The sequence below is a fragment of the Erythrolamprus reginae genome, chromosome 2, assembly GCF_031021105.1.
Source record: "Erythrolamprus reginae isolate rEryReg1 chromosome 2, rEryReg1.hap1, whole genome shotgun sequence".
Classification (NCBI taxonomy): Eukaryota; Metazoa; Chordata; class Lepidosauria; order Squamata; family Dipsadidae; genus Erythrolamprus; species Erythrolamprus reginae.
The window spans coordinates 138,313,872-138,339,150 of record NC_091951.1 but is presented as its reverse complement, the minus strand read 5'-3'; the positions used below and the strand labels follow the sequence as shown (position 1 = coordinate 138,339,150).

The 25,279-nt window shown below is 40.5% G+C and overlaps 1 protein-coding gene across 1 annotated transcript in view; it reads right to left on the bottom strand.

The window, feature by feature from the left end:
- LOC139161019 (transitional endoplasmic reticulum ATPase-like) overlaps window positions 1-24,307 on the bottom strand; it is a 42,639-nt gene extending 18,332 nt beyond the window's left edge. Inside the window, exons 1-11 of the mRNA XM_070739599.1 lie at window positions 24,115-24,307; window positions 19,619-19,730; window positions 16,869-17,041; window positions 14,936-15,078; window positions 12,028-12,158; window positions 10,728-10,859; window positions 10,024-10,126; window positions 6,875-7,008; window positions 5,240-5,375; window positions 4,033-4,145; window positions 1,762-1,926 (exon numbers count right to left, since the gene is read on the bottom strand). Coding sequence (XP_070595700.1) covers window positions 1,762-1,926; window positions 4,033-4,145; window positions 5,240-5,375; window positions 6,875-7,008; window positions 10,024-10,126; window positions 10,728-10,859; window positions 12,028-12,158; window positions 14,936-15,078; window positions 16,869-17,041; window positions 19,619-19,730; window positions 24,115-24,134 — 1,362 coding nt within the window. The 5' untranslated portion in view covers window positions 24,135-24,307. The remainder of the gene's footprint in view (window positions 1-1,761; window positions 1,927-4,032; window positions 4,146-5,239; window positions 5,376-6,874; window positions 7,009-10,023; window positions 10,127-10,727; window positions 10,860-12,027; window positions 12,159-14,935; window positions 15,079-16,868; window positions 17,042-19,618; window positions 19,731-24,114) is intronic.
- Between the last annotated feature and the right edge of the window lie 972 nt (window positions 24,308-25,279).

Below are 25,279 nucleotides of genomic sequence, written 5' to 3'. Positions count from 1 at the left end.
AGCGATCGACTAAGTCCAGGAGACTAGAAACAAGCGTCTCACTCCGCAGGAGGTATTTTTTAAGCCCTTTTACAATAATACAATAATGAATCAATGAATCAATACTTGCACCAGGACCTCCAGGCCAAAGGATTAAAAGAATCCACAAGCGGCAGCGGGGATCGTAAACGGCAAAACAGCCGGGGGAAAACGAAACCGCAACTTCTCCCAAGGAAAAAAGCCGAGCCACAAACGGCTGGCGCTATTAGTGCAAGTAAACAAATAAGGATAAACAATTCTTACTACTTTTGAAGGAAAAGATCGAAGGGAAGGTGTTAGAATGTTGAACGAGCTATCACAATACAACCGCAGGATATGCGAACTGAGCGAATTCTGGGGAAGGGGCGGATCCGGCAAGCTTTTTTAACACTAGGCTCAGTTCCACCGGATTGGACATGAGCAACCATGTGACTGCTGGACCCGCTCCTTCAGTACGGAGAATAATATTTTCTCATGTTGCTTTTGATCTTTCCTCCAACTAACTTCAGATTGTGTCCCCTTGTTCTTGTGTTCACTTTCCTATTAAAAACACTTCCCCAAGTAGAGTTGTTACTACATTCTTATTTTTCTTTCTTCTTTCCTGCACTCTTTATTCTCTTTTCTTTAGTTCGTTTTACCTTTTACTATTATAATCTAAATATATAATAGAGTATAATAGCATAAGAACCATGCATATGCTTGCTACATATGTGACACACCAATAACAAAATTATTCCAACACAAGAATAACAAGATAACAAGACACACACTACCAATTAAATCAAATTCTAAACATCTGCACTTTTAACAAACACAGTTGGAAGCTATTTAGTAATTATATAGAAAATGGTCTTTGCAAAAAATCAAGATCCCCTTATGTATACACTTAGAAAAATGTTGAGTCCATTTGTCTGTAATCAGTTTTTAAGTCTGTGTTTAAACGCAAAAATGTAATAAATCATTTTTATTACACTGAATGAAGGAACTGGAGGAGTAAGACTGCAATCTCCTCCGACTTTGGGGGGGAAGAATGTTTTGGGATTAGCTTTTCTGAGAAGCTGGGCTCTGTTGACAGGACCTAAATAGCAAAAGTAAATTGTTATAGAAGATAACAAGATTGACGGCAGAAAAAGACCTCATGGTCCATCTAGTCTGCCCTTATAGTATTTCATCTTAGGATGGATATATGTTTATCCCAGGCATGTTTAAATTCAGTTACTGTGGATCTATCAGTCTTCAGAGAGGGGCAGCATACAAATCTAATAAACCAGATAAATTAAACTAAACCAACCAAGTCTGCTGGAAGTTTGTTCCAAGCATCTACTACTGGAAGTTGGTTCCAATCATCTACTACTCTTTCAGTAAAATAATATTTTCTCACGTTGCTTCTGATCTTTCCCCCAACCAACCTCTGATTATGCTCCCTTGTCCTTGTGTTCAGTTCCTCCTGAACCTTATTTAACCCTTTGACATATTTCAGTGTTTCGATCATATCCCCTCTTTCCCTTCTGTCCTCCAGACTATACAGATGGAGTTCATGAAGTCTTTCCTGATACGTTTTATGCTTAAGACCTTCCCCCATTTTTGTAGCCCGTCTTTGGACCCGTTCAGTTTCGTCAATATCTTCTTGTAGGTGAGGTCTCCAGAAGTGAACACAGTGTTCCGAATGTGATTCCAAATGATGGAATGATGAATCATAGTATTCCATACGATGTAGCCATTGGATGCCCAGAACCAGCCTACCTGGAAGTCATCCATGGTGACAGCCATAGCATTTAGGATGTCGGCATCGATTGTATCGTCCTCCAGGTCAATGACACTCATCTTCTTACGGATTGCTTGGAGTGCTGCCTCAGAACACAAGGCTGCCAGATCAGCACCCACATGGCCATGGGTCTCATTGCCTACCTGCAACCACAGCACAGGTAAATCAGTCACACACCCCTCCACCGCAGCCTATCTGGATTCCTCCCAGTATTTATTCGATCACATTTGTATAACTCCTAATCTCACATAGTGACTCTGGGTGACATGCATAACAAGAATAATCCGAGGTATAAGGTATATCAACTACACTGCTCAAAAAAATAAAGGGAACACTTGAACAACACAATATAACTCCACGTAAATCAAACTTCTGTGAAATCAAACTGTCCACTTAGGAAGCAACACTGGTGGACAATCAATTCCACATGCTGTTGTGCACATTCAACTTTGTACAGAACAAAGTATTCCGTGAGAATATTTCATTCATTCAGATCTAGGATGTGTTCTTTGAGTGTTCCCTTTACTGTTTTTGAGCAGTATATATAAAAGGTATATAAACTATATAAAGGGAATATAGAAGGCACCAAAACAATTGATTTAAATTAAGATAAAACCAGGTAAAAACAAATGTATAAAACGGCATGAAAACATTCTATTAGCCTTCATACAACTATCTAACTGGCTCCCCTCCAGAGAAGGGCTGATCATCTTCGGGGCTACCGGTGCACCCTCTGGGGCTGTCGCAGATGCACGCATATTTGGCAGGCGCACGTGCCCCCATCGGCACAAGATTTGGCTTCTGCACATGCACAGCAAGCAGAATCCCATGTGAGGATGTGTGTGCAAGCAAGATTTTGGCAATTTTTGCTGATATTTTTCTTTCCGCACATGCACAGAAGCAAGGAATCGGTGAAAAATCTCATGTCCTCACACAAGATTACACTTGCTGCGCATGTGCAAAAGCCAAATCTCACGTGGCGGCATGCGTGCGTGTGTCGGGGACGCTCAGCTGCTTGTGCATCCCAGAATTTCCTACTGGGATGGAGCACCGGACTGTGTAAGCAGCAACCCATCACTGCTCCACTCTATCATGGGATGCCCAAGCTAGTTGACAAAACACTGTTTAAGGGTCCTCTGGGAGACATTTAAAAAAATGTTTTAATATTGGATTTACTATATGATGCTTTTACTTGTTGTGAGCTGCTCCGAGTCATCAGAGAGGGGCGGCATACAAATCTAATTAATAATAATAATAATAATAATAATAATAATAATAATTATTATTATTATTATTATTATTATTACCAAGAGGATTGGGCCTACTGCACAGGGAAAGGAGAGAGGGATGATGTCCCACAGGTTGGGAGCTTCTACATCCCACCTGCAGCCCCCAAATATCCTGGAGTTCGGCTGCTAAAGATGTTATATGTTGTCAGCTGCCCCGAGTCCTCGGAGAAGGATGGCATACAAATCCAATCAATTAATCAAGCAAGCAAGCAAGCAAGCAATCAAGAGAAAATGGCTCTTTGATTGTAGTGGTACTGCTTTATTTTAAGAGTAGAATGGGGGAGAAATTACAACTGTGAAAGGCATTGGTCCAGTTTATGTGAAATTTACAGCTGCTGTAATTTAATCCGTGACTTCTCCTTAAAATAACATATTTCAATCGCCAACTTTCCATTCTTCTCGCTCTTCTTTTTTTTTGCAAAATAATGTAGCAATGGAAAAGTGATGAGGCACCTCTGACATCCCCATCCTTCTGCAATTTTGTTTGAATGTATTTTTCCTAATTCCCATAACCCAATTTTTATTCCAGCTAACTTCTTAATGAAATACTAATTTGGCCTGTGTACCCTAATCAAGCAAATGTAATCATGGCCTTAGTCCCAGAATCCAAGAGAGTTGTATGTTTAGTTTTCTAACCAATAGAAACAATTTACACTGGCAGCTGTTAATAATGTAGCTTTTACAATTTACTAATTGATCCCAAAATAAATGATATAAGTATGGGTGTTCAGGTTTGTAGCTATTCTTACATGTCCATTATCAATAAACTCAATCAAAAGAAACTGCAACACGAGTGCCTTCTGAATAAAATTACCAAGAAAAGATATTGCTATTAACAAGAAATCCTTAATATTTGTACAGTAGATATTTAGATACATAGCCCCAATTCATAGAATAGGCTGAACGAAGTGCAATGTTACTTATCCTTACCCCTTAAAACAGTTTATTCTTTGTTCTTACCCTCTCCAGGTCCACATCATCAGCCAGTTTCATGTTCTTGGTATGTATCTGTAAGATTTCCAGTCTTCCCACTGAATCTGGGATTCCAATGTCGATTTCTCGATCAAAACGCCCTGCAGAAAAGCAGTGAGTAAACAACAGCATCCAGTCCTGAATATATACACTTTATCCACACAACTATCGCATTTTATATACACTGCTCAAAAAAATAAAGGGAACACTTAAACAGCAGAATATAACTCCAAGTAAATGAAACTTATGTGATATCAAACTGTCCACTTAGGAAGCAACACTGATTGACAATCAATTTTCACATGTTGTTGTGCACATTCAACTTTGTATAGAACAAAGTATTCAATGAGAAAATTTCATTCATTCAGATCTAGAAGGTGTTATTTGAGTGTTCCCTTTATTTTTATTTTTTTTCCAGCAGTATATATCAGGCATTAATTGGCTAACTGATGAAAAGAGATGGTGCCTGCTTGTTCCACAATACACTTCAAAGCTCACAGAGCCTGGGGAAAATGGTATTGTTAGATGGACAAAGAAGTCCCCCAATGCAGAAAGCTTTCTTTCTTTTCATTTAATATACATCAGTGGCAGCCACTTTTAAGGCATGTGTGAGTGTACATGGGGCCTTTTAAAATGTTTTAATAAATTTTCATATTTTATAATAATAATAATAATAATAATAATAATTTATTAGATTTAATAATAATAATAATTATTATTATTATTATTATTATTATTATTAATTAGATTTGTATGCCACCCTTCTCCAAAGACTATAGTTATTAGATTTTGTACATATTGTTATATTTAATGTTGTATGCTGCCGTGAGTCACCTCGAGAAGGGCGGCATAGAAATCAATCAATCAATCAATCAATCAAACAAACAAACAAACAAACAAACAAACAAACGCCAGTCAACATTTTTAGACTGAAGGCTATTTTTTAAAGCTGATAGCTAAAAGTAACTTGTGATTTTGATATATAATATCATTATGAATTGCATATAACAGGGGTGTCAAACTCATGTCACCACGGCAACATCACTTGATGCATCACAAATCCCCCCCCCCCCTTTGCTAAACTGGGCGTGGACATGGCCAATGTGTGATGTTTGACAGCTCTGACATATAAGATCAGACCTCAGACAAGAGAAAGGCAGGGGAAGAAAGAGAAAAATGTGGGGCAGATTCTTACCAAATCGACGCAAAGCAGGATCAATACTGTTTGGTCGGTTAGTGGCAGCCATAACCACGACATGAGAGCGTTGCTTCAGGCCATCCATGAGGGTCAGGAGTTGGGAAACAATCCGGCGTTCCACTTCCCCATGGGTCTGAAATGAGAGTGCAAAGAAGAACCATAGAATCACAGAAGAAAAGAAGATGCTCAAATAACAGCAACAGCGCCATCCTAGAGAAGCCAACAAACCTTCCTGGATTTCACAATGTGAGCACAGCGCCTCCTAGTGGAAGAACTACACTGAGACTGTTACTGGAGGCAAGAAAGGAATAAAGGCTTGAAAAGTACAGTATGAGATGCATTATTTGAAAAAAAGAAAGGCGCAATGCGTCACGTGACATCACCGTGGTGGCGTGAGTTTGACTCCCCAGTTATATGCCATTCATAATGAGAATGCAGTATTGCCTTATTTGGGAAATGGGGTTTTTAAAATGTTTTTAGTAGAAATTTAGATTTGTTGTAAATTGTTTTTTCACTTTGTTGTGAGCCGCCCCGAGTCTGCGGAGAGGGGCGGCATACAAATCTAAATAAATAAATAAATAAATAAATAAATAAATAAATAAATAAATAAATAAATAAATAAATAAATAAATAAATAAATAATAAATAAATAAATAAAAAATAAATAAATAAATAAATAAAAAATAAATAAATAATAAATAAATATAAATAAAAAATAAATAAATAAATAAATAAATATTGGATTTAAACAAGTTCAACTCTGCTCAGCCAAGAAACTCATTGGATGCGTGGAAGAAAAAAAAACGCGCCGAAACATGGGTGCACATGCATCTCCGCACATGATTTTGCTACCTGCACAGGTGCAGTAGCATAATTGTGCTGGACTCCTGTAGCACTCAGAGCCACGGGGGCGAGCACACATCACCGTTCCACCTTAGCAGCCCACCTCTGACCTTGGGCCATTACGGTCACCCCATACAACTAATTATAATAATAGAATTTTGAAAATGAAACATGGGGACAGAAAACCATGTATAAACACCTCCTGAACAAGAAAGATACAATCCATTACAAATATTGGTTCATTCATTTATAAATCAAGGTAGTATTTTGTTGAGCAGCACCTTGTCCACTAACCACAAATTCCAGCAAGTATCTTGCTAGCTCTTCTGTATTATGACTTAAGACGGCATGAGACCAGGACAGCTCTTAACAGGGTAAAGATTTCTACTACCCCCAACCCTACATTATCAACGCCTTAATCCTGGCATGAATTTTATTTCATGTTATCCACTTCTTTTCTAGATCGGTTCTCTGTGCACTCTAACTTTATTGTGTATAAAGTAGCCCCACCTGCCTTTTGCTTTAACTCATCAAAGAAAAAGATGCATTATCTTTCAGAAGCCTGGATCTACACATTAGTGCTGAGGAAGGAGAGCAGGACTTGGTACAAATTAAGGTTTCATCCACTGATTAAATCTTATCACCTTTGAGGCTACTCTTTTCTATTGAAACATCTCTACCAACATCAGAGGTAGGGGCAAGTGAGTGGACCGATCTGGAGATGCATTCACAGAGACCACGAATGTTTCTTTGAGCTTTCCTCTTTGCTTTCAAGGAAGCATCCCTTACCTTCTCCCTCTTGGGAGCAATAGCGTCTAGCTCATCAATAAAGATAATAGCTGGAGCATTCTTCTCAGCCTCTTCGAAGGCTTTGCGTAAATTGCTCTCAGATTCCCCAGCCAGCTTGCTCATGATCTCTGGGCCTGAAGAAGCAAGGCAGAGCATGAACAAAACGGCTCCAGGACTCTTTAACAAAAACATTATTATTTATTTATTGTGTTTATTAATTCGATTTCTATGCCGCCCTTCTCCTTAGACTCAGGACGGCTTACAACATGTTTTGAAATCTAAGTAAAATTTCATTCTAAACCACCACCACCCCCCAGTTAAAAATCACGCAACCAGATTCATATGTCATACATCCAACATTCATTCATCGGGCGGGGCAAGGTATCAATGCTTTAATGGCCCCAAGCCTGCCGGCAGAGATGGGTCTTTAGAGCTTTACAGAAGGCAGGGAGAGTGAGGGTAGTACGGAGCTTGTTCCATAGGCCTGGGGCCACCACAGAGGAGGCCCTTGCTCTAGGCCCCACCAGGTGACATTGTCTGGCTGACAGGACCCGGAGAAGACTGATTCTGTGGGACCTGACTGGCCGCTGGGATGTATGAGGGAGAAGACGGTCCTCTAGGTAATCTGGTTTCATGCTATGTAGGGTTTGGAAAGGAAAACCCCAGTGGGCTACTTGTTTTTAGGGTTGCCACTTCTGCTGTTTCTCATTTAGTCATTGCCCAGAGTTGTAAACTTCATTGCACTGGTTCCTATCATTTTGTTATGCCACTCTCCAATATACGTTGATTCTTAGGTAAATTAATAGGTCCCATGAAAGGGACTATGGAAATTTGGAAAAAATGGCAGGGGAAAATAGGATTATATAAATATAAACTGTCATCTCTTTATGTAATAAATAGAGATAATGAAACAAATTTGAATAGGGTTATAGCCGAGTTGAAGGGAAGAGGGATAACTAAGATAGAACAGTTATATGAGAAGGATGGGAGGCCAAGTAGAAATCATATAGAATGGTGGTTAGGTAAGGGAAGGTGGCTACAAATAAATGCAATATGTAAATATCTAAATGAAAGGGAGAATAAAGAAGTATTATGGAGGGAGGAGACAGGGTTAGAGAAAATAATAAGAGAAAAAAGTGAGGGTATAAAGGTGCAAGCAACCAATATATATAAGTTGTTAGTGCAGTCAGACGGGGACACGATTGAAGGATTGACTAAATGGTGGCAAAATGAGATACAAGTAGAGGTACAAGAGATGGAAAATATAGTAGAAAATATAAGGAAAATTAAGAATACAAGAATTAGGGAAATGAGAAGGAAAATATTACATAAGTGGTATTTTACTCCCGTTCAACTCGCACATTTTCAGCAGAAGGTCAGGGGTATTTGTTGGCACGGCTGTCAAGATAAAGGAGTGTTTATGCATATGATTTGGGAATGTCCGATAGTGCAGGAATTTTGGCAAAAAGTGCAAGAGGACATAAATAGAATGTTAAATATACAATGGACAATCACTAAGGAAATGGCAGTATTAGTTAAAAGCAACGAGATGGGAGAATTTAGAGAAATAAAACAAGCAGCAATAGAAAACGCTCATGCGGTAATAGTTTTGGGTTGGAAGGATGCGACAAAATGGACAATGCAAAATTGGTACAGGTACATGGTGGACCACATTCAATTTGAAATGATGGATAAAAGGATAAATTTGGATAATGAAACTGAATTGAGACAACTGATGGGACGGTGGGACAAAGTAAGAAGATATATGGCGAGTAGAATCTGAGACCAAGCTACAAGAAATAAATTGGAATCACTCTATAATATGTAAATAGATAATTTGCTCTTGGCTTAAAGTGGGTTATATAAGAAACATCTCCGATATGGTGGTGGGGTAATGTGTGTGTGTCGGGGTGGTGGGCATTTTTCACTATGCACTGTTTTATGTTGTGTGTACAGTGATCCCTCGATTAGCACGGTCTCGATTAGTGCGAAACGCTACAACACGGTTTTTCACAAAATATTAATTAAAAAATACTCCACGGTTTTTTTGCTATACCACGGTTTTTCCCACCCGATGACGTCATACGTCATCACCAAGAGTCACTTCTCTGTCTCTTTCTCTTTCTTTCCTGTCACTATGCTTCAATCATTTTCTCATTTCTCTTTTTTCTCCCCTTTTTTCTATCATTTCTCTCTCTCTTTCTTCCTCTCTCACACTCTCTTCCTCCCTTCTCTCTCCCCCCCTCCACTTGCCCACGAGAAGAAAAAAAGCAACCTCTGCCGGGCAGCTCCCCTTGTGCCCCCGCTTTGTGCCTGCCTCTTTTGGGGATTTTTTTTTCTTTTCTTTTTTGCGCTGGCGGCGGGAGCTGTTGGGGAGGGCTCTGCCGGGAAGGCCTCTCAGCTGCAGAGCCGAATGGGGGCGGAGGCAACAGCGGAGCCCGGTGCTGGGGCCATGCGAGGCTGTTCATCCAGGGGGGCGTGGACTGGCAAGTCGCCCTCCTTTCTCTCTCTTTCTCAAGATCGCTTGCCGCTTGCCTATTGCAGCGAAGGAGGCGAAGCAAGGCTCCAAGCTGCAAAGCGGCAAGCGATCTTGGGGTTTCCCCTTTGCCTGGGTGGCGGGAAGACCAAGGGAAGGTTCCTTCAGCCGCCCAACACCTGATCCGCTCCGCAGCGCGGCAGCAGCGAGGAGCCGAAGATGGGGTTTCCCCTTTGCCTTTACCCCATCTTCGGCTCCTCGCTGCTTCCGCGCTGCGGAGCAGATCAGCTGTTGGGCGGCTGAAGGAACCTTCCCTTGGTCTTCCCCGCCGCCCACACGCAAACTCCACCATCTGCGCATGTGCGGCCATGAAAAAAATGGCGCACATGCGCAGATGGTGGTTTTTACTTCCGCATCCAGTATAACGCGGAAATCGGTTAGCGCGGGGGGTCTTGGAACGTAACCCCCGCGCTAACCGAGAGATCACTGTATATTAAACTTGCAAAAAAATCAATAAAAATATATTTTAAAAAAATAAATACAATATACGTTGATTCCATTACAATTGCCATATAGAAATGTGGCAGCTAGGAGAATATGGATGTCCCGGATAGTCAATTTTTTTTCCTATGACGCTCGCATGGAAAGACTCACATCATGCCATGTTTCTTACCATTGATAAGGAAAAAAAATGCTCCAGTTTCATTTGCAACTGCCCGAGCTACGAGTGTCTTCCCAGTTCCAGGGGGGCCGTAAAGAAGAATCCCTCTTGGAGGCTGAGGAAGGAAGAGAGGAAGTGGAGGAATTGCATCAAATTAACATGCAATAAGCAATCGGCTCAACTGGCAGCTATACAACCAACGAAGATATTCGGGACAATAAATTAGATGATGATTTAGTACAAGCCCCTAGCATGCTCTTATTCTTTTTGCAATGAAAGAAAAAGAGCTGTCTACAAAGACAGCTGTGTGTGTGTGTGTGTTATTATATGTATTTTTTTTTCTTTTCTCTTTAATCTTGATACTTTTTCTATTTTTCCTATTTGTCATTCTGTTGTATTTTGTTTTGTTTTTGCTTGTTGTTGTTGTCTCTTCTTTATATTTATATGTTTAACTCAAGACACTGTATAATATAGCACTAATATGTAACAGAAGTGAAAAGATTATGTACTGTCTTTTTTAATGTTTATGTATTTAATAAACTTTTTTAAAAAAAAGAAAGTTTACATTACAAGGCCTAGCCTGCTTGAAAAGAAAGATGGGAGTGATTGCAATCAATAGAAACTGAAACAGAATGTCCATCTGCCCATATTTTAAAGCTAAGAAGGATGGCGAACAATATGGAGATTATGGTAATCTTAGCTCTCTATTGTGGTACCTTCACTCCAATTGCTTTGAAGAGCGCTGGATGTCTCAATGGCAGTTCCACCATCTCTTTGATCTGAGCCAACTGTTTGCGGCAGCCCCCGATGTCATCGTAGCCAACATCATTCAGGCTCTCCTCTTCATCCTATCAAAAGGCATACAGAAAACGCACCATAAGATCATCGCAATGAATCACGGCCTCTCTTCCCAGCCAGGACAACAGCTGTACAATACAGCCACAATTGAATTGGAGATTCATATCTGTACGCTCCTATACAGCAAAATTTGGAATGACCGTAGAACTTGCTCTTAAAACCTTACCCCTGTTGTCAGCCCTTCAAGCTAGTCCAGACAAGAAGCACAAACCATAAGAGGTACAGTGGTATCTCTACTTAAGAACTTAATTCGTTCCGTGGCCAGGTTCTTAAGTAGAAACGTTCTTAAGTAGAAGCAATTTTTTCCATAGGAGTAAATGTAAAAGCAAATAATGTGTGCGAACCCTTTAGGAAAGAAATAGAAGCTCGGAATTTGGGTGGGAGGAGGAGGAAGAAAAAGAGGAGGAGGACAGTCACTGCCAAAGAAAGAAGATGAAGTGAGAGGAATCAAAAAAATCCAAAACTTTAAGGCTTGAAAAAAAAAAAAGAGGGACTCTGAGGCGGCGAGGAAGAGCACGCGCCTCCCATACACCCGGTGTGAGGCTGCCCCCCCATACACTGCGCCAGAGAGAGAAACTCAGGGGGAATGGCAGGAAACTGGTTGGGCCTTCATGCTGCTCTCAAATTTCCTAGATTTTTCCTGGCTCGGGGTCTTAAGTAGAAAATGGTTCTTAAGAAGAGGCAAAAAAATATTGAACACCCGGTTCTTATCTAGAAAAGTTTTTAAGTAGAGGCGTTCTTAAGTAGAGGTACCACTGTACTAACATTTTTGTTATAGGAATGATGTTTTTATGTTTAAATTGTATACCGCCCAGAGTCACTTTGAGAATGAGATGGGCGGTCTCTAAATTTGATTAATAAACAAAACAGAATTTTGCACGTCTGAATGCACTTCTCTCCTTCTTCGCTTTTACTCTTTAGAGAATTAGGGATTATCCTTTCTGAGATGGTTCCCATTCCTGCTTTCCTTCTGTGAGCTGAGATACTTTTTTACAGTGGACTAAATTGTGGCTTTTCTTCCTGTCTCCCAGGTTCATTCTCCCAGACCATTACACTTCTGCACTATTCCCATTGGAAACTGTTGAAGATCCTCTAGCATCACGTTCTGGTTACTGGGTTCCCATTCTTGAAATGGATCTCGTTAGCTCTCTCACCTACCTCTCGTTTGATGGGCTCCCCCTCACAATGGATAATTGTGTCAGGAGCAACAATGCAGTGCGGACTGGGATCTACTTCCACCACCTTAAACTCCACAGCCCTCATTCCACCACGTACAAGGAAAATATCACCTAGACAGAAGAGAGGGATTGCATCGTTAGCTCAATTCATCACCTTCCTCAGAACTGAACCACAAAATCAAAGTGAGGTCCCAAGATAAGGATTAGGATAGGGCAATATGGGTGAAACAAAAAAGATACACGTATAACTAGTGAAGGCACTGTAAAAGTAGTTCCCGCTGCAAAACCTAATTCATGTCCCCAGTTCCTATTGGTTGTAGGGAAAACGCTTGCTCTGGTGAGGCCCACCTGACAGCCTTGACTCCTTTACTAGAAAAGCCTTTACTAGAAAATGCCAAAAAGCTTCTCCACCAAACTTTACTCCTTTACCAGAAAAGCCTTTTAATTGGACTAATTGTAACAGTACTGATTTTAATTTTACCTGATTTTACTACATTGTTTTTATTTTTGTTCTACAATCTGTATTTTGGTTGCTTTAAATTGCCTTGAATGTTGCATGGAGAGAAAAGCGGGACATAAATGTAACCAATAAATAAGAGACTAAAGCAATACAAACAGCTGAGGGCTGATGGCACCGAAAAGGGGCAATTCCAGCCTCCTGGCACTGTCCAGTGTAGTAAAGAGCGGCTATGGGGGAAGCAGCTCTTGCACCATTTTCATTATTTTTCTGGCCTATGACCTAAGCCCGTGATGGCTAACCGATGGCACGTGTGCCCAAAGTGGCACATGAAGCCATGTCACCCGGCATGCACGGCCTTGCTTGTTTGTCTCCCGAGTTTCTGGTGCATACGCACACATGATGATCAGCTGTTGTTCGTGCAGACCACAGTGCCAAAAACAGGTGTGTGCATGCACGCTGCCCAGCTGATTTTTGGGTGCACATGTGCACCAGAACCTGGACGTTTGGCTTTTCCAGAGCGTGATGCCCTCACATGCATGGCAGTGCAAAAACCGGCCTGTGCATGCGTGCCAGCCAGCTGATCATAAGGCGCACATGCGTGCTAGAATTCAAAAGTTTGCTTTTCCAGAGCACGGCCTTGATGAGCACATGCACGACATTTCTGTCAGGATTTAGCATATCTTGAGGTAATGTCTCAATGCAGAAGGAAGGCCTACGAAGAGAATGCTGAGTCATTCTGCATGCAGCAACCTCATCAGGTGAAGAGTATTTAAATATGCAAGAGCTCTCCCTGCTCTCTCTCTGATCTCTGATCCTGCTGTGTGTGAAGTGTGCTCTGAAGCTGCTGTATTGCTGTATTGATCTGTTGGTTCCTGTGAGTTATTGTAACTGAGATAGTTGTAGTGAGATACTAGTGTAATGTATGTATAGTAAAATATAATACAGTTAGCAGTGTAAATAAGAAGTAAATATATTTTTCTAAGACTTCCTACTGCTGCTGTGTTTCATTAAAGACTTCAGCTCCATATCTACTGGTCTGTGGCTGGCTGGTTGGGCTAGTTAGCTGGTTGGGCTGTTTTGCTGCTTGGACTGGCTAGCTTCCACAAATGCAGCTCTGATAATTTCCACGTGAACTTTTCAGTGCTTGCTGCTGAAAAGGTTCACCATCACTGACCTAAGCCCTTAATACTGTGTGAGATGGAGGAAGACACCTAAGGGAAAGGAGGTTATAAAGACAGTGCTGCTCCAGCTACAGAAGTTGGCAGCACTTGAGCATTAAAAACAACTTGTGGCAAAAACACACTGACTTGGGTGGATGAGTTTGGCTTAGTGCTTAAGGCATCCGCTTAGAAACTGGGAGATCGTGAGTCGTAGTCCTGCCTTAGGAACAAAGCCAACTGAATGACCTTGCATCTGTTACTCTCTCCTAATCTTAGGAAGAAGACAATGGCAAACCACTTCCAAAAATGTTGCCAAGAAAACTGCAGGGACTTATCCAGGTAGTCCCCAGGTAACCCTGACTCAAAGGCACCAACAACAAAAATTTTGGGTTAAACTTGGTAGATTGTGAGCTAAAGCATTCATCTCATCAAACCATTAATAAAGAGGTGCCTATACAATTGCTTTCTTCTTCTCTATCTCAAAGAGTCCCTCACCACTTCTCTTTATCTTGTCCCGAGCGACAGGTCCAGTGAGATGACATATACAGTGTTCCCTCGATTTTCACAGGTTCGAACTTCACGAATAGCCTATACTGTGGTTTTTCAAAAAATATTAATTAAAAAATTCTTCGCGGTTTTTTTCTATACCACGGCTTTTCCCGCCCAATGACGTCATACATCATCGCCAAACTAATAATTTTTGCAAATAAATAACAACAAAAAAATATTGCTAATAAATAATTATGTTTATAAATATCAGGATCACTAAGTGTCTTATTCAATGGTGAGTACCAGTAATAATGGTGAGTAAATGGTTGTTAAGGGAATGGGAAATGGTAATTTAGGGGTTTAAGGTGTTGTGATACTGTTCATAGCCAAAAATGGTGTACTGTATTTACTTCCACATCTCTACTTCGCGGAAATTCGGCTTTCGCAGGCGGTCACGGAACGCATCCCCCGCAAAAATCGAGGGAACACTGTAAACAATGATTACTTGGTGCTTTTGATTTTTGCTTTGCCAGCCTGATTGATTTCAGGACCAATCCAATAGTTAAGAGGCCACTGAGAAAATGGCTCCAATTCTTCATCAGTAAAGAGGTAGACTGTTCAAGTGTAACACAGAAACATTATTCCAGTCTGCCAGTCCAAATGGCTTGCTCATAGCAAGGGGAAAATGGCAGGCAAGTGAGTCTGGCAGAAGAGGAAAAGCATAGTGGGAGTGCAATGGCTGGTGTAATTGTTTTCTAAGCAATTCTGTCAATTCTCACCTTTATGTACAGGACGATAGGCTTCCAGAAAGTATGGTTTGAGGTAAACTTCAAAGAGGTTCCCAGTCAACCCTTCAATAGTGTCATCGATGGGGAGAACATGAATCCTCTTTCCATACTTCACATCCGGACAGGCCTGTACACTGGAAATAGAAAGACTCAAATGGCCTCATTGTGCTACACACATCCACTGCTTAAACATATGTTCATCTATGGAGGCTTTCACAACGGATGATACTGAAACAAGGATTGGATAAGGCCAGAGCATCTTCTAGGCATCTATTTTCTCTCCTCCATCATTCTTTTCCCTCCTCTCCCTGACAGCTCCATTTCTCTACTCAGCAGCAAGCTTCAGAAAAGCGAAAAGGAATCCTTATCCAAGATCTTGGCTGACTTCTCACTCAAAGCCTTTGAAGTAAAGCCAAGGCATCTTTACAGCTCTAGGATTGTAGGTTGCCCACCACTGCTTTACAGATATCCTATAGGGCAGGTCACCATAGTGTCAAATTTAATATCCCAAAGTGCTATTTGGAAAACTTCCAGGATTGTTTATCTATATACAGTAGATTACCAGATTACCTCTGGAACCGCCTGCTACCGCACGAATCCCAGCGACCGATAAGGTCCCACAGAGTTGGCCTTCTCCGGGTCCCGTCGACTAAACAATGTCGTTTGGCGGGCCCCAGGGGAAGAGCCTTTTCTGGGGCGGCCCCGGCCCTCTGGAACCAACTCCCCCCGGAGATTAGAACTGCCCCCACCCTCCTTGTCTTCCGTAAACTACTCAAGACTCATTTATACCGCCAGGCATGGGGGAGTTGAGATATTCCTTCCTCCTAGGCCATTACAAGTTATGCATGGTATGTCTGTGTGTATGTTTGGTTTTATAATAGGGTTTTTAGTTGTTTTTTATTATTGGATTGTACATGTTGTGTTTATTATTGTTGTTAGTCACCCCGAGTCTGCGGAGAGGGGCGGCATACAAATCCAATAAATTATTATTATTATTATTATTATTATTATTATTATTATTATTATTATTAGTGATTTTCCTTCAAGAACTCCAGGCAACATATTTCCCCATCTCATTTTTCAATTTGCTAATTCTATGATACACTAAAATAAGACAGTGATCTTGCTAAATTTACTCAAATACTATGACTAAGAGACTTGAACCCGAGTCTCCCTAATTCTGGTCCAACATTCTAACAACTTTACGACCTCTAATGAAATTATTGTTTTATTTATTTTATTTATTTATTTGACTTCTATGCAGCCCAATCCCGAAGGACTAAGAGCGGCTTACCACAGCGGTACAAGTACAATAAGAATAAATACAAAACAGTAAAAGAAGTCGAATAGTTAACCGAGGTTAAAACATAACAAACTAAAAAAAAAAAACCATAAAAAGTTATTATAAAAAGAAAATCACACTCATATACATACACACCATTCTTACAGTTGGTCATCAAGCTGTGAATTTATGGCCCCCAGGCCTGTCGGCAAAGCCAGGTCTTCGTAGCTTTGCGAAAGGCCAGCGGGGTGGGAGCAGTACGGATATCAGGGGGAAGTTGGTTCCATAGAGTAGGGGCGGCCACAGAGAAGGCTCTCCCTCGTGGTCCCGCCAACCTGCATTGCTTAGTCGACGGGACCTGGAGGAAACCAACTCTGTGAGTTCTTATTGGTCTCTGGAAGATATGCGGCAGGAGATGGTTCCGTAAATAGTCTGGCCCTGAGCCATGTAGGGTTTTCTAGGTAATAACCAACTTGTTAAAGGATATCTCCTTCTAAATTGTCAAAATACCCCTATTTAGGCCTACATTTTGTTTTGATGCCTCCACTTTCTGAGCCTAAACTGTGGTATGTTTGCAATTTAGCTTTTGTCAACAGCCCTTCCTTTCCCACCACCCCCCATTTTCTTTTGGGATGCCCTCACCTGACCACATCTCCAAGGCGCACACGGAGGTTGTTACGGGTGACGCGGTTCATTCGAATCTTCTCATTGTGGCAAGAGTCATCAGTCAGAACAATGCACACCGTCTCCCTGCGTTTCTTTCCCTTCATCAGCACCGTGTCTCCACGGAACAAGTGCAGTTCTTCCATTTTGGCCTGAGGAGAAACCGGAATAGTTTGGTTTTGACTCTCCAGCACATCTGTGCTGCCAAGAAAGTCTACAGCATGCTCATGTTGTATAAGCACTAGGCAAATCTTTACTAGTGGAGAAAATCAAACTGTGAGGTTGTTACGGGTGATGCGGTTCATTCGAATCTTCTCATTGTGGCAATGTGAAGATGCTTATGATCGAGAAAATGTTATTTTAAATGTATATATTTGAAATAAAATTCCTTTAATTAAAAAAATAGAGAAAAAATAGAGAAAAAAATGCAATAATTCTACTATTTAATTCTTTCCTATTTTAAAAGTAATTAAGGATCCTACTAAGGTACTAGAGAAGAAAGGACAATAAGAAAACTATTAAGTATTCAATAAATAGTGCATAAACGTACTAACCCCCAACGCGTGCCCCCCCCTCGTGGGGGCAGCACTCCATTACTGGATGACATGATAACATAAGCATGCTGTTAATATATGGTCTGTCCTATAGTCTTCTTCCCTGAGTTAACCAAGGAAGCAGCTGACTTGGTGCTGGACTAGATCCGACTTTTTCTTTTAGGGATTTAAATCATGCTAAGGTTGCCCAACCAGGGATGGCTCAGGATTTCATGTCCACAGTTTCTTTATCAGATTTTTTTTTTTTTAACTAAGAGCTCAGCACGTTGAATCAGATAGGCATAGGTCTGGAACGCAATTGGAAGAGTTCTCTTTCAGGTTGGTTGGACATCTTGATCGGTGGCAGGACAAGACAGCAAAGCTTTTCTGTGCTGACTGGCACCCTCTCCATCAAGATGGGAATGGAAGATAGCCAAAACTGGCAGACATACATTTCAGCAGTTTTTACTGTTCTTCACAGATTCACCTCCATTTTGACCTCGTGAGGACAAGTCATAAGGATAAGTACTCGTAGCTATATAAGATTCTTTTTTTATTCAAAATGGGTGAGGGTATATATCACATGATATTATATTTCATAATACATATAACAAAATGAAACAGCATTTCAATATTCATATTTGTATCTTATTACTATAAATATTTCATTTATCTATCTCATCATATTAATTAAAGCTCATAAGAATAATAAGTATTAGTAAGAGTAGTAAAAGACTTATTTATAGAAAGTAGAGAAATAAGATTAGGTTTATATGAGATATTGCGGAAAGTATATATATAAAAAAGTTGAATAACTTTTATCCCTTGTTAATAAATAAATTTTATTTTTTAAAAAAAGATTCTTTTTTTAGCATGCAGAATGCATGGAGCGCTGAGTTTGGCTCAATTCTTTCCCCTCCTGGTTGAAAATCAGCCAGTCAATGCCTCCTTAAGCACAGATTGTTTCTGGGAATCAGGATGTGGCACCTCAGCAGCTATTAGTCCAAGTTTTAAAATTGTTCTGAAATTTTTGTTCTGAGTACAGGTAGTTCTTGACTACAATTGGAACCAGAATACCTGTTGCTAAGCAAGGTGGTTACTATGCTGGCTATTAAAAAGTGCTATTGCTAACATGTTGTAAGCCGCCCTGAGTCTAGGGAGAAGGGCAGCATTAAAAAGTAAAATAAATAAATAAATGAGTCATTCCCAGTTTTACAATCTTTCTTCACTGAGGTTGTTACGTAAATCCATTGACTTTGCTTGTTGGAAACAGGCTGAGGGGGTTACAAATGGCGATCACGTGACCTCAGGATGCTACAATTGTCGAAAATAAATGTCAGCTGCCAACCACACAAATGTTGATCATGATAATTGTAAGTGAAGGGACGGGTTGTAGCTCAGTTTTTCCAGTGCTATTGTTTTGTGCTGGACAGGGACGGCAACAGTAATGATGTCTCAGACATGCAAAAATAGCTTTTGTTAAACTAAAAGAAAAAATAGGAAAAGCAAAAAAAAAAGTAGAATAAATAAATAAATGAGTCATTCCCAATTTTACAATCTTTCTTCACTGAGGTTGTTAAGTAAATCCAACGTATCCCATTGACTTTGCCTGTTGGAAACTGGCTGAGGAGTATGTTTATTGTTATTATTTATTCAATTTTTTAATGCCGCCCTTCTTAGACTTGAGAATTTTGCCCGCAAAAGTCATGAAATACTGACACAGTATATGTGCGCATGTGTGTGTGCTAATATGCATACATGAAGAAAACGATGATGGATGATAAACTAAGTTGCTTAAAATTCTAGCAAGTGGTATTTACATATACGAAAGGGACAGTTAAGATTAATCTAACCACAACCAACCCAGTGCTTGTGGTTAGATTAATTATATGAAAAACTATAAAGTTTAAAGTGAAGTATCTTGTGGATTGCTTCGTGATGTGCCCATCGGGGAGAATGTTTGAGGTCAACGATAAATCAGATGATCCCCATCCCCATCCTTCTGATATATTGGAACAGCAACTTCTCAAATTCCCAATTATTTTGACCAAAGTTAAAGATTTCTGGGAAAGGGCAGACTTACCATATCTATCAGGCAACAGATTGGGAAGATTGGCCTAGAAAGATTATGGAAACTGGGATGTAGGATAAAGGTAGGTCTATGGAAGTCAAAAGAAAATGGAACAATAAATTTACCTGGGACAGGCTCAAAATACTGTTGTCTTCATTGGCTGCTTCATCTACAATGAGGCGATTAGGACGATGCTTTTGGCGCAAGATAGCTGTGGAGTAATCCTCTCCCTTGGGGCTGCAGAAGAGAATATATTTATTGTTATTATTTATTCGGTTTTTTTATGCCGTCCTACTCCTTAGACTCAGGGCGGCTTACAACATGTTAGCAATAGCACTTTTTAAAAAACAGAGCCAGTATATTGCCCCCACAATCCGGGTCCTCATATATGATTTAGATGCAGAAATATGGATATTATGGTGGAGAAAAGATTCTGAGAAGGATTATAATACAATAGAGTTTTTGGAGAAGGGCGGCATACAAATCTAATAAATAAATAAAATACAGTAAATAAATTTGCAGGCTATATTCACATACCATGTCAAACCACAAACTAGCAACATTTTAATTAAGCATATTGTTCAAACTGACCGATTGATGCCAGTGTAGTTAGTTTATGGTTCAGTGTTATATTACAGTAAATCTATACGCTTGGATTAGGTAGATCATATTGGACAATCATAAAATAATCACCTAGGTTGGGTTTACATGACATGCTAGATTAAACTGTGGTAGGTAACATGTGGTTCAAAAAGTTGTGTGAATATAGCCAGGGATTTTAAGTATAAAAATATCCAAGTCAAAGAGATACTTTATGTACACTGAGAGCATATGCACCAAGCCAAATTCCTTGTGTGTCCAATAACTTTGCCAATAAAAATTCTATTCTATTCTATTCTAATTCTAATTCTATTCTATATTGAGATCACAGAAATATATGCTTGCAATTGATGTTGGAATATGAGATATAATGCAGGAGTCTCCAACCTGCAGGCTGCAGCCCGCTACTGGGCCATGAGTTGTTCGGAATCAGGCCACAGAAGCAGCGGGCAAGTGCATATGCGCATCCCCACTTGCACAACTAATGGGTGAGCGCATGCACACACACTCACAAGGAAGCATCCCCTTTCCCCCTCTTGCCCGCAAAGTTGGAAAGGTTGGAGAAGTCTGATGTAATGTATTACTGAAGATCATTATTTATCATCATTAAAATCACTACCATATCAATATTCTGCATACTAATAACATTCTTCCATTGTCTGCTTGTAACTTTCAATTGGGTGAAACAGTGCATTATAGGCAATGATTTTTTTACTCAATGTACCTCAAATGGGCTGACTTAAAGAATGTGTCTAGAATCTATAGAGTTCTTGGAGAGGGGCGGCATACAAATCTAATAAATTATCATTATCATTATTTATTTATTTTTATGTATTTATTTATTTTGTCCAATACATAATACACATTGAAGAGAAAGATATGTAATAATATAAGTAAAGAAAAAAATAGAAGAAAAGATATAAAAGTATAGGTGAACATATTTGAAAGGAAGAAAAGATAAATGAGATAAGGAGAGACAATTGGACAGGGGACAGAAGGCACACTGGTGCACTTATGCAGGCCCCTTACTGACCTCTAAGGAACCTGGAGAGGTCAATCGTGGATAGTCTAAGGGAAAAATGTTTGGGGTTAGGGGTTGACACTACTGAGTCAGGTAATGAATTCCACGCTTTGACAACTCGGTTGATGAAGTCATATTTTTTACAATCAAGTTTGGAGCGGTTAATATTAAGTTTGAATCTGTTGCGTGCTCTTGTGTTGTTGCGATTGAAGCTGAAATAGTCATTGACAAGTAGAACGTTGCAGCGTTATCATCATCATCATTATCATCATCATTATTATTATTATCTGGGATCCATTACTTCCATGGGACTGAAATTTAAAGGATCTTCAGAACAGTTGTATTGAAAAATTTGTGGTTGCTACAGTCCCATTGCTGTGGGCAGCAGTCATGTGATTGTGATTTCCAATGTTCCCTGCCAGCTTCCCACGAGCAAAATCAATGGGGAAACCGGCAGGAAGTCAGAAGTTGCTGCCACTAGGTTTGGGGTTGTTGTTTTTTTGCCTGCCCATGATTGTGCTGTTCATCTGTTTAGGTAAGGAAATATATCTGACATGATGACCCAATAGGTCACGTGTTGTCTAATTATTCATTACATTTCTATCCCATCTTTCATTGCAGAATTCAGGCTGATTTGTACAGCACCTTCTTGTATTCCCCCCCCACCACCACATTACAGTGAGGAAGGCTAACTAAGGGAGTGTGACATGCTCAGAATCAACCAGGGAGTTTTGATGATGACAGAAAATAGATTTCAGTTTCAATCTCCAAAGCTACACTACATTAAAACTACTTTACCACTTCAATATTTTTTCAAGATAAGATTTACAGCAGTGTATTAAACAAATCTCAACAAAGTTTACTGAATTAGTACTTTACCTAAAAAATAAATGTAACTCTAAATTCAAATAATGTGTGTTTGTAAGAAAATTCTCCACTCTCCAAACTTTACCCTGAAGTGTCCATGTTTTAAATATTGCAGCCTTTATGCTAGAGATTTGATGTACCTGAGTTTATGCTAGAGATTTGATGTACCTGAGTTGTGCTAAACAAGATTTTTAAACTGCAGTTTGTTGACTAAGTCAAAGTTTAGTTCTCATAACACTAATTCATCATAGGTGGGTTTATATAATTATTAAAACAAATAAATACATAAATAAAATAAAAGATATGATGGTATAGCACAATATGTGAATCCAAATAATGAAAGCTGCTGATGGAATGATGATTTGAAGGCTGGAAAAATTAGTTATTTCCCCGACAATGCTACATTAAAGAAAAATACTGGATTTATTTATTTTATTTATTTATTTATTAGATTTGTATGCCGCCCCTCTCCGCAGATCCGGTACAAGAGTCACAAAAACTAAGCACTTACTGCTGAGTGGCTTGACAGCTTAAATACTAGTTACCTTGCAGAAAAAGAGACCTAACCAGTCAAAATGTTTTGTGTAGTCATCCTTTCAAAATATGAGTGAAGTTTGTTTGTTGTTAGGAAAGAAAGAGAAAGTAAGGAACAAGGAGTAGGAACAGTTATTAGATTTGTTATTGTACATTGTTTTTATTATTGCTGTGAGCCACCCCGAGTCTACGGAGACGGGCGGCATACAAATCTAATAAATAATAATAATAATAATAATAATAATAATAATAACAACAACAACAACAACAAGAAGAAGAAGACATTTCTGAACCCCTCTAATAATAATAATAATTATTATTATTTATTAGATTTGTATGCCACCCCTCTCCGAAGACTCGGAGTGGCTCACAACAGCAGCTAATACTTACAATCCACAGCTAATACTAACAACAGCAAAAAACAAACACCATAGATTGGCTTCTCATGGCAAATTTCCAAAAGTAGCCACCATGATCTGATGGAAGCAACAGTTTAATGGCAAATATTTATTTTAGCACTTATGGACAAAAGTCTACTGAGACAAAGTGGGCTTCCATTCTTTTAGAATTTAGACTTCTTCATTGGCCAAATGTGATTGGACACACAAGGAATTTGTCATTGGTGCATATCTCTCAGTGTACATAAAAGAAAATATACATTTGTCAAGAATCATGAGGTACAATGCTTAATGATTGTCATAGAGGTTAAATAAACAATCAGGAAACTCAATATTAATAAAATTTTAAGGATAAAAGCAACAAATTACAGTCATAAGTGGGAGGAAATGGGTGAAAGGAATGATGGGGGGGGAACTAGTAGTAATAGTAGTGCAGATTTAGTAAATAGTTTGACAGTGTTGAGGGAATTATTTGTTTAGCATTCTTAAAAATGTAGATACAGTAAAAGTGCCTTCAGGAGTCGACAAGACTGTGCATTTTTCTTCACAAAAGCTGAGGCAGGAATAACGTCCATGCTTTGTGAAGAAGAAAAAAGAAGGGGGCGGGTCATGTTTCTTTAAAGTTTTAACTCCAAGGCGCATTCCTGCACCTATAAATAACCGGGCCGTGTTGACCCTCTTCCGTGCTCTTGTTGTGTGATCATTCTCGGATATAAACGTCAGCTGCCCCCGGCTTGGGTTTCCCCAAACAACCAAGCGGGGCAGAAGAAGAAAAGGCCCCACGCAACCTGCTTAGTAAAAATCCCCTACTCATCCCGAGAATCAATGGGGTCAATACAGCTTCGCTCAAGCCTATAGAAGCTGCCTTGTAGCCCAGCCACGTTGAGCAAAGCTGCTAACCCTCAACTTGGGGAAAGTTTCCAGGATCCTGTCAAAACTTTTTTCAGGGCTGAATCGAACAGTCAGGTCAGGCCCAAATCCAGCTTTCTTCCCTAATCGTTTCTCGACACCCCGCCCCACCCCCCGGGGTAACTGTTCCCAAAAATAAAGCTCTGCCACGCAGAGTAGATGGGCTTGGAAACGGATCCCTACTCCAACGATCGGCGCCGGGTCCCCCAATGCCCCTTCCCCTCGCGTCAAGAAGCAAAGGGTGGGTGGAAACGGAGAAGGCTCCGACTCCCCGCGCCGCCACATGACTTACTCCCCTCCTGAGGCAGGCATGTCGGCTGCTCCGAGGGTTGTGGCGTCTGGGCCGCAGAGTCCTGTTTTTCTGTCTCGATCGAGCACCTAGGACGCACGTCCGTGCCCTGCTCGGTCTCTCTCTCTCTCTCCCTGCTGGAAAATAGGTCTGCTTTCCCACCCGCCCCTCCTCTCTTCGGCCTATCGGCCCGCCCTCTTTCGCCACAGCCGTGCCAACCCTTTCCCAGGCAGGCTGACGTTTGCTGGGCTTGGAGTGGAGGGGGTGGGTAGGGAGAAGATTCACTATCTCAAGCCGATCTGCTGCAAGCGCGATCCTCCAGCCAGCCTCCCCACCACCGCCATTAGCCCGTGACGAAGCCGATCTGTTTAATGAATGGATCTCTTGCCTTCTACTCTGCAATGGAGAAACGGAGGGCGCGTTCCAAATGACCGCGGGCCCCCGCGGTGACATTTCTTGCATAATAAGTGTCCTTGGCCTCTTTCCCCCATTCCCACCGCTGGGATCTCTCTGACTGGCTTTCTCTTCCTCTTAGTGGATGTTTTTTGTGGGTTGAAAAAACAAGACGTAAAGCGAGGCGAGAGGGTGTTAAAAGTGGAGAAAAAGCACGGCGCCCCAAACCTCCCGCGTGCAATCCTGCAATATGCGGCAGAGAGGGATCACGTGGCAAATGTGACAGAACTTGCAAACGAGTTGTTTTGCCTCGGATAGGCATTTGGCGGTAGAGAAAAAGCAGAATAAACGTCAGTAAAGTCATGCCCCCGTGGAGAAAACAAGGCCGACAACAGGACTGGCTAGACAGGCATTCTGGATCTTCTGGGATGTGGCAAATAGGGAAGGCGATCCTGTGTGTCTTCAGGTAGATTGAATGTAAGGGATAGCATCGTAAGGAGCTTGCAATTCTGTACCTGCCATTTAAAACATTTGTAAGTCTTTGCGCTTCCATGCTGTTTGGTCCAGCTCATTTTAGATTTTTCTGAATATGTTCAGTGCTTTAAGAAAGGTCTACATTATAATGCTTGATGCCATATTATGATAGGCCCACATCTTGGATGGATCAGATTGCAGAGCTATTTATCCCTTGTAAACCCCAGAGTTGCTTAATCTTTTGATTACCTTTTTTCTAAATTTGGAAAATTCAAGCAATCGATAGTACATAAGGCATGAT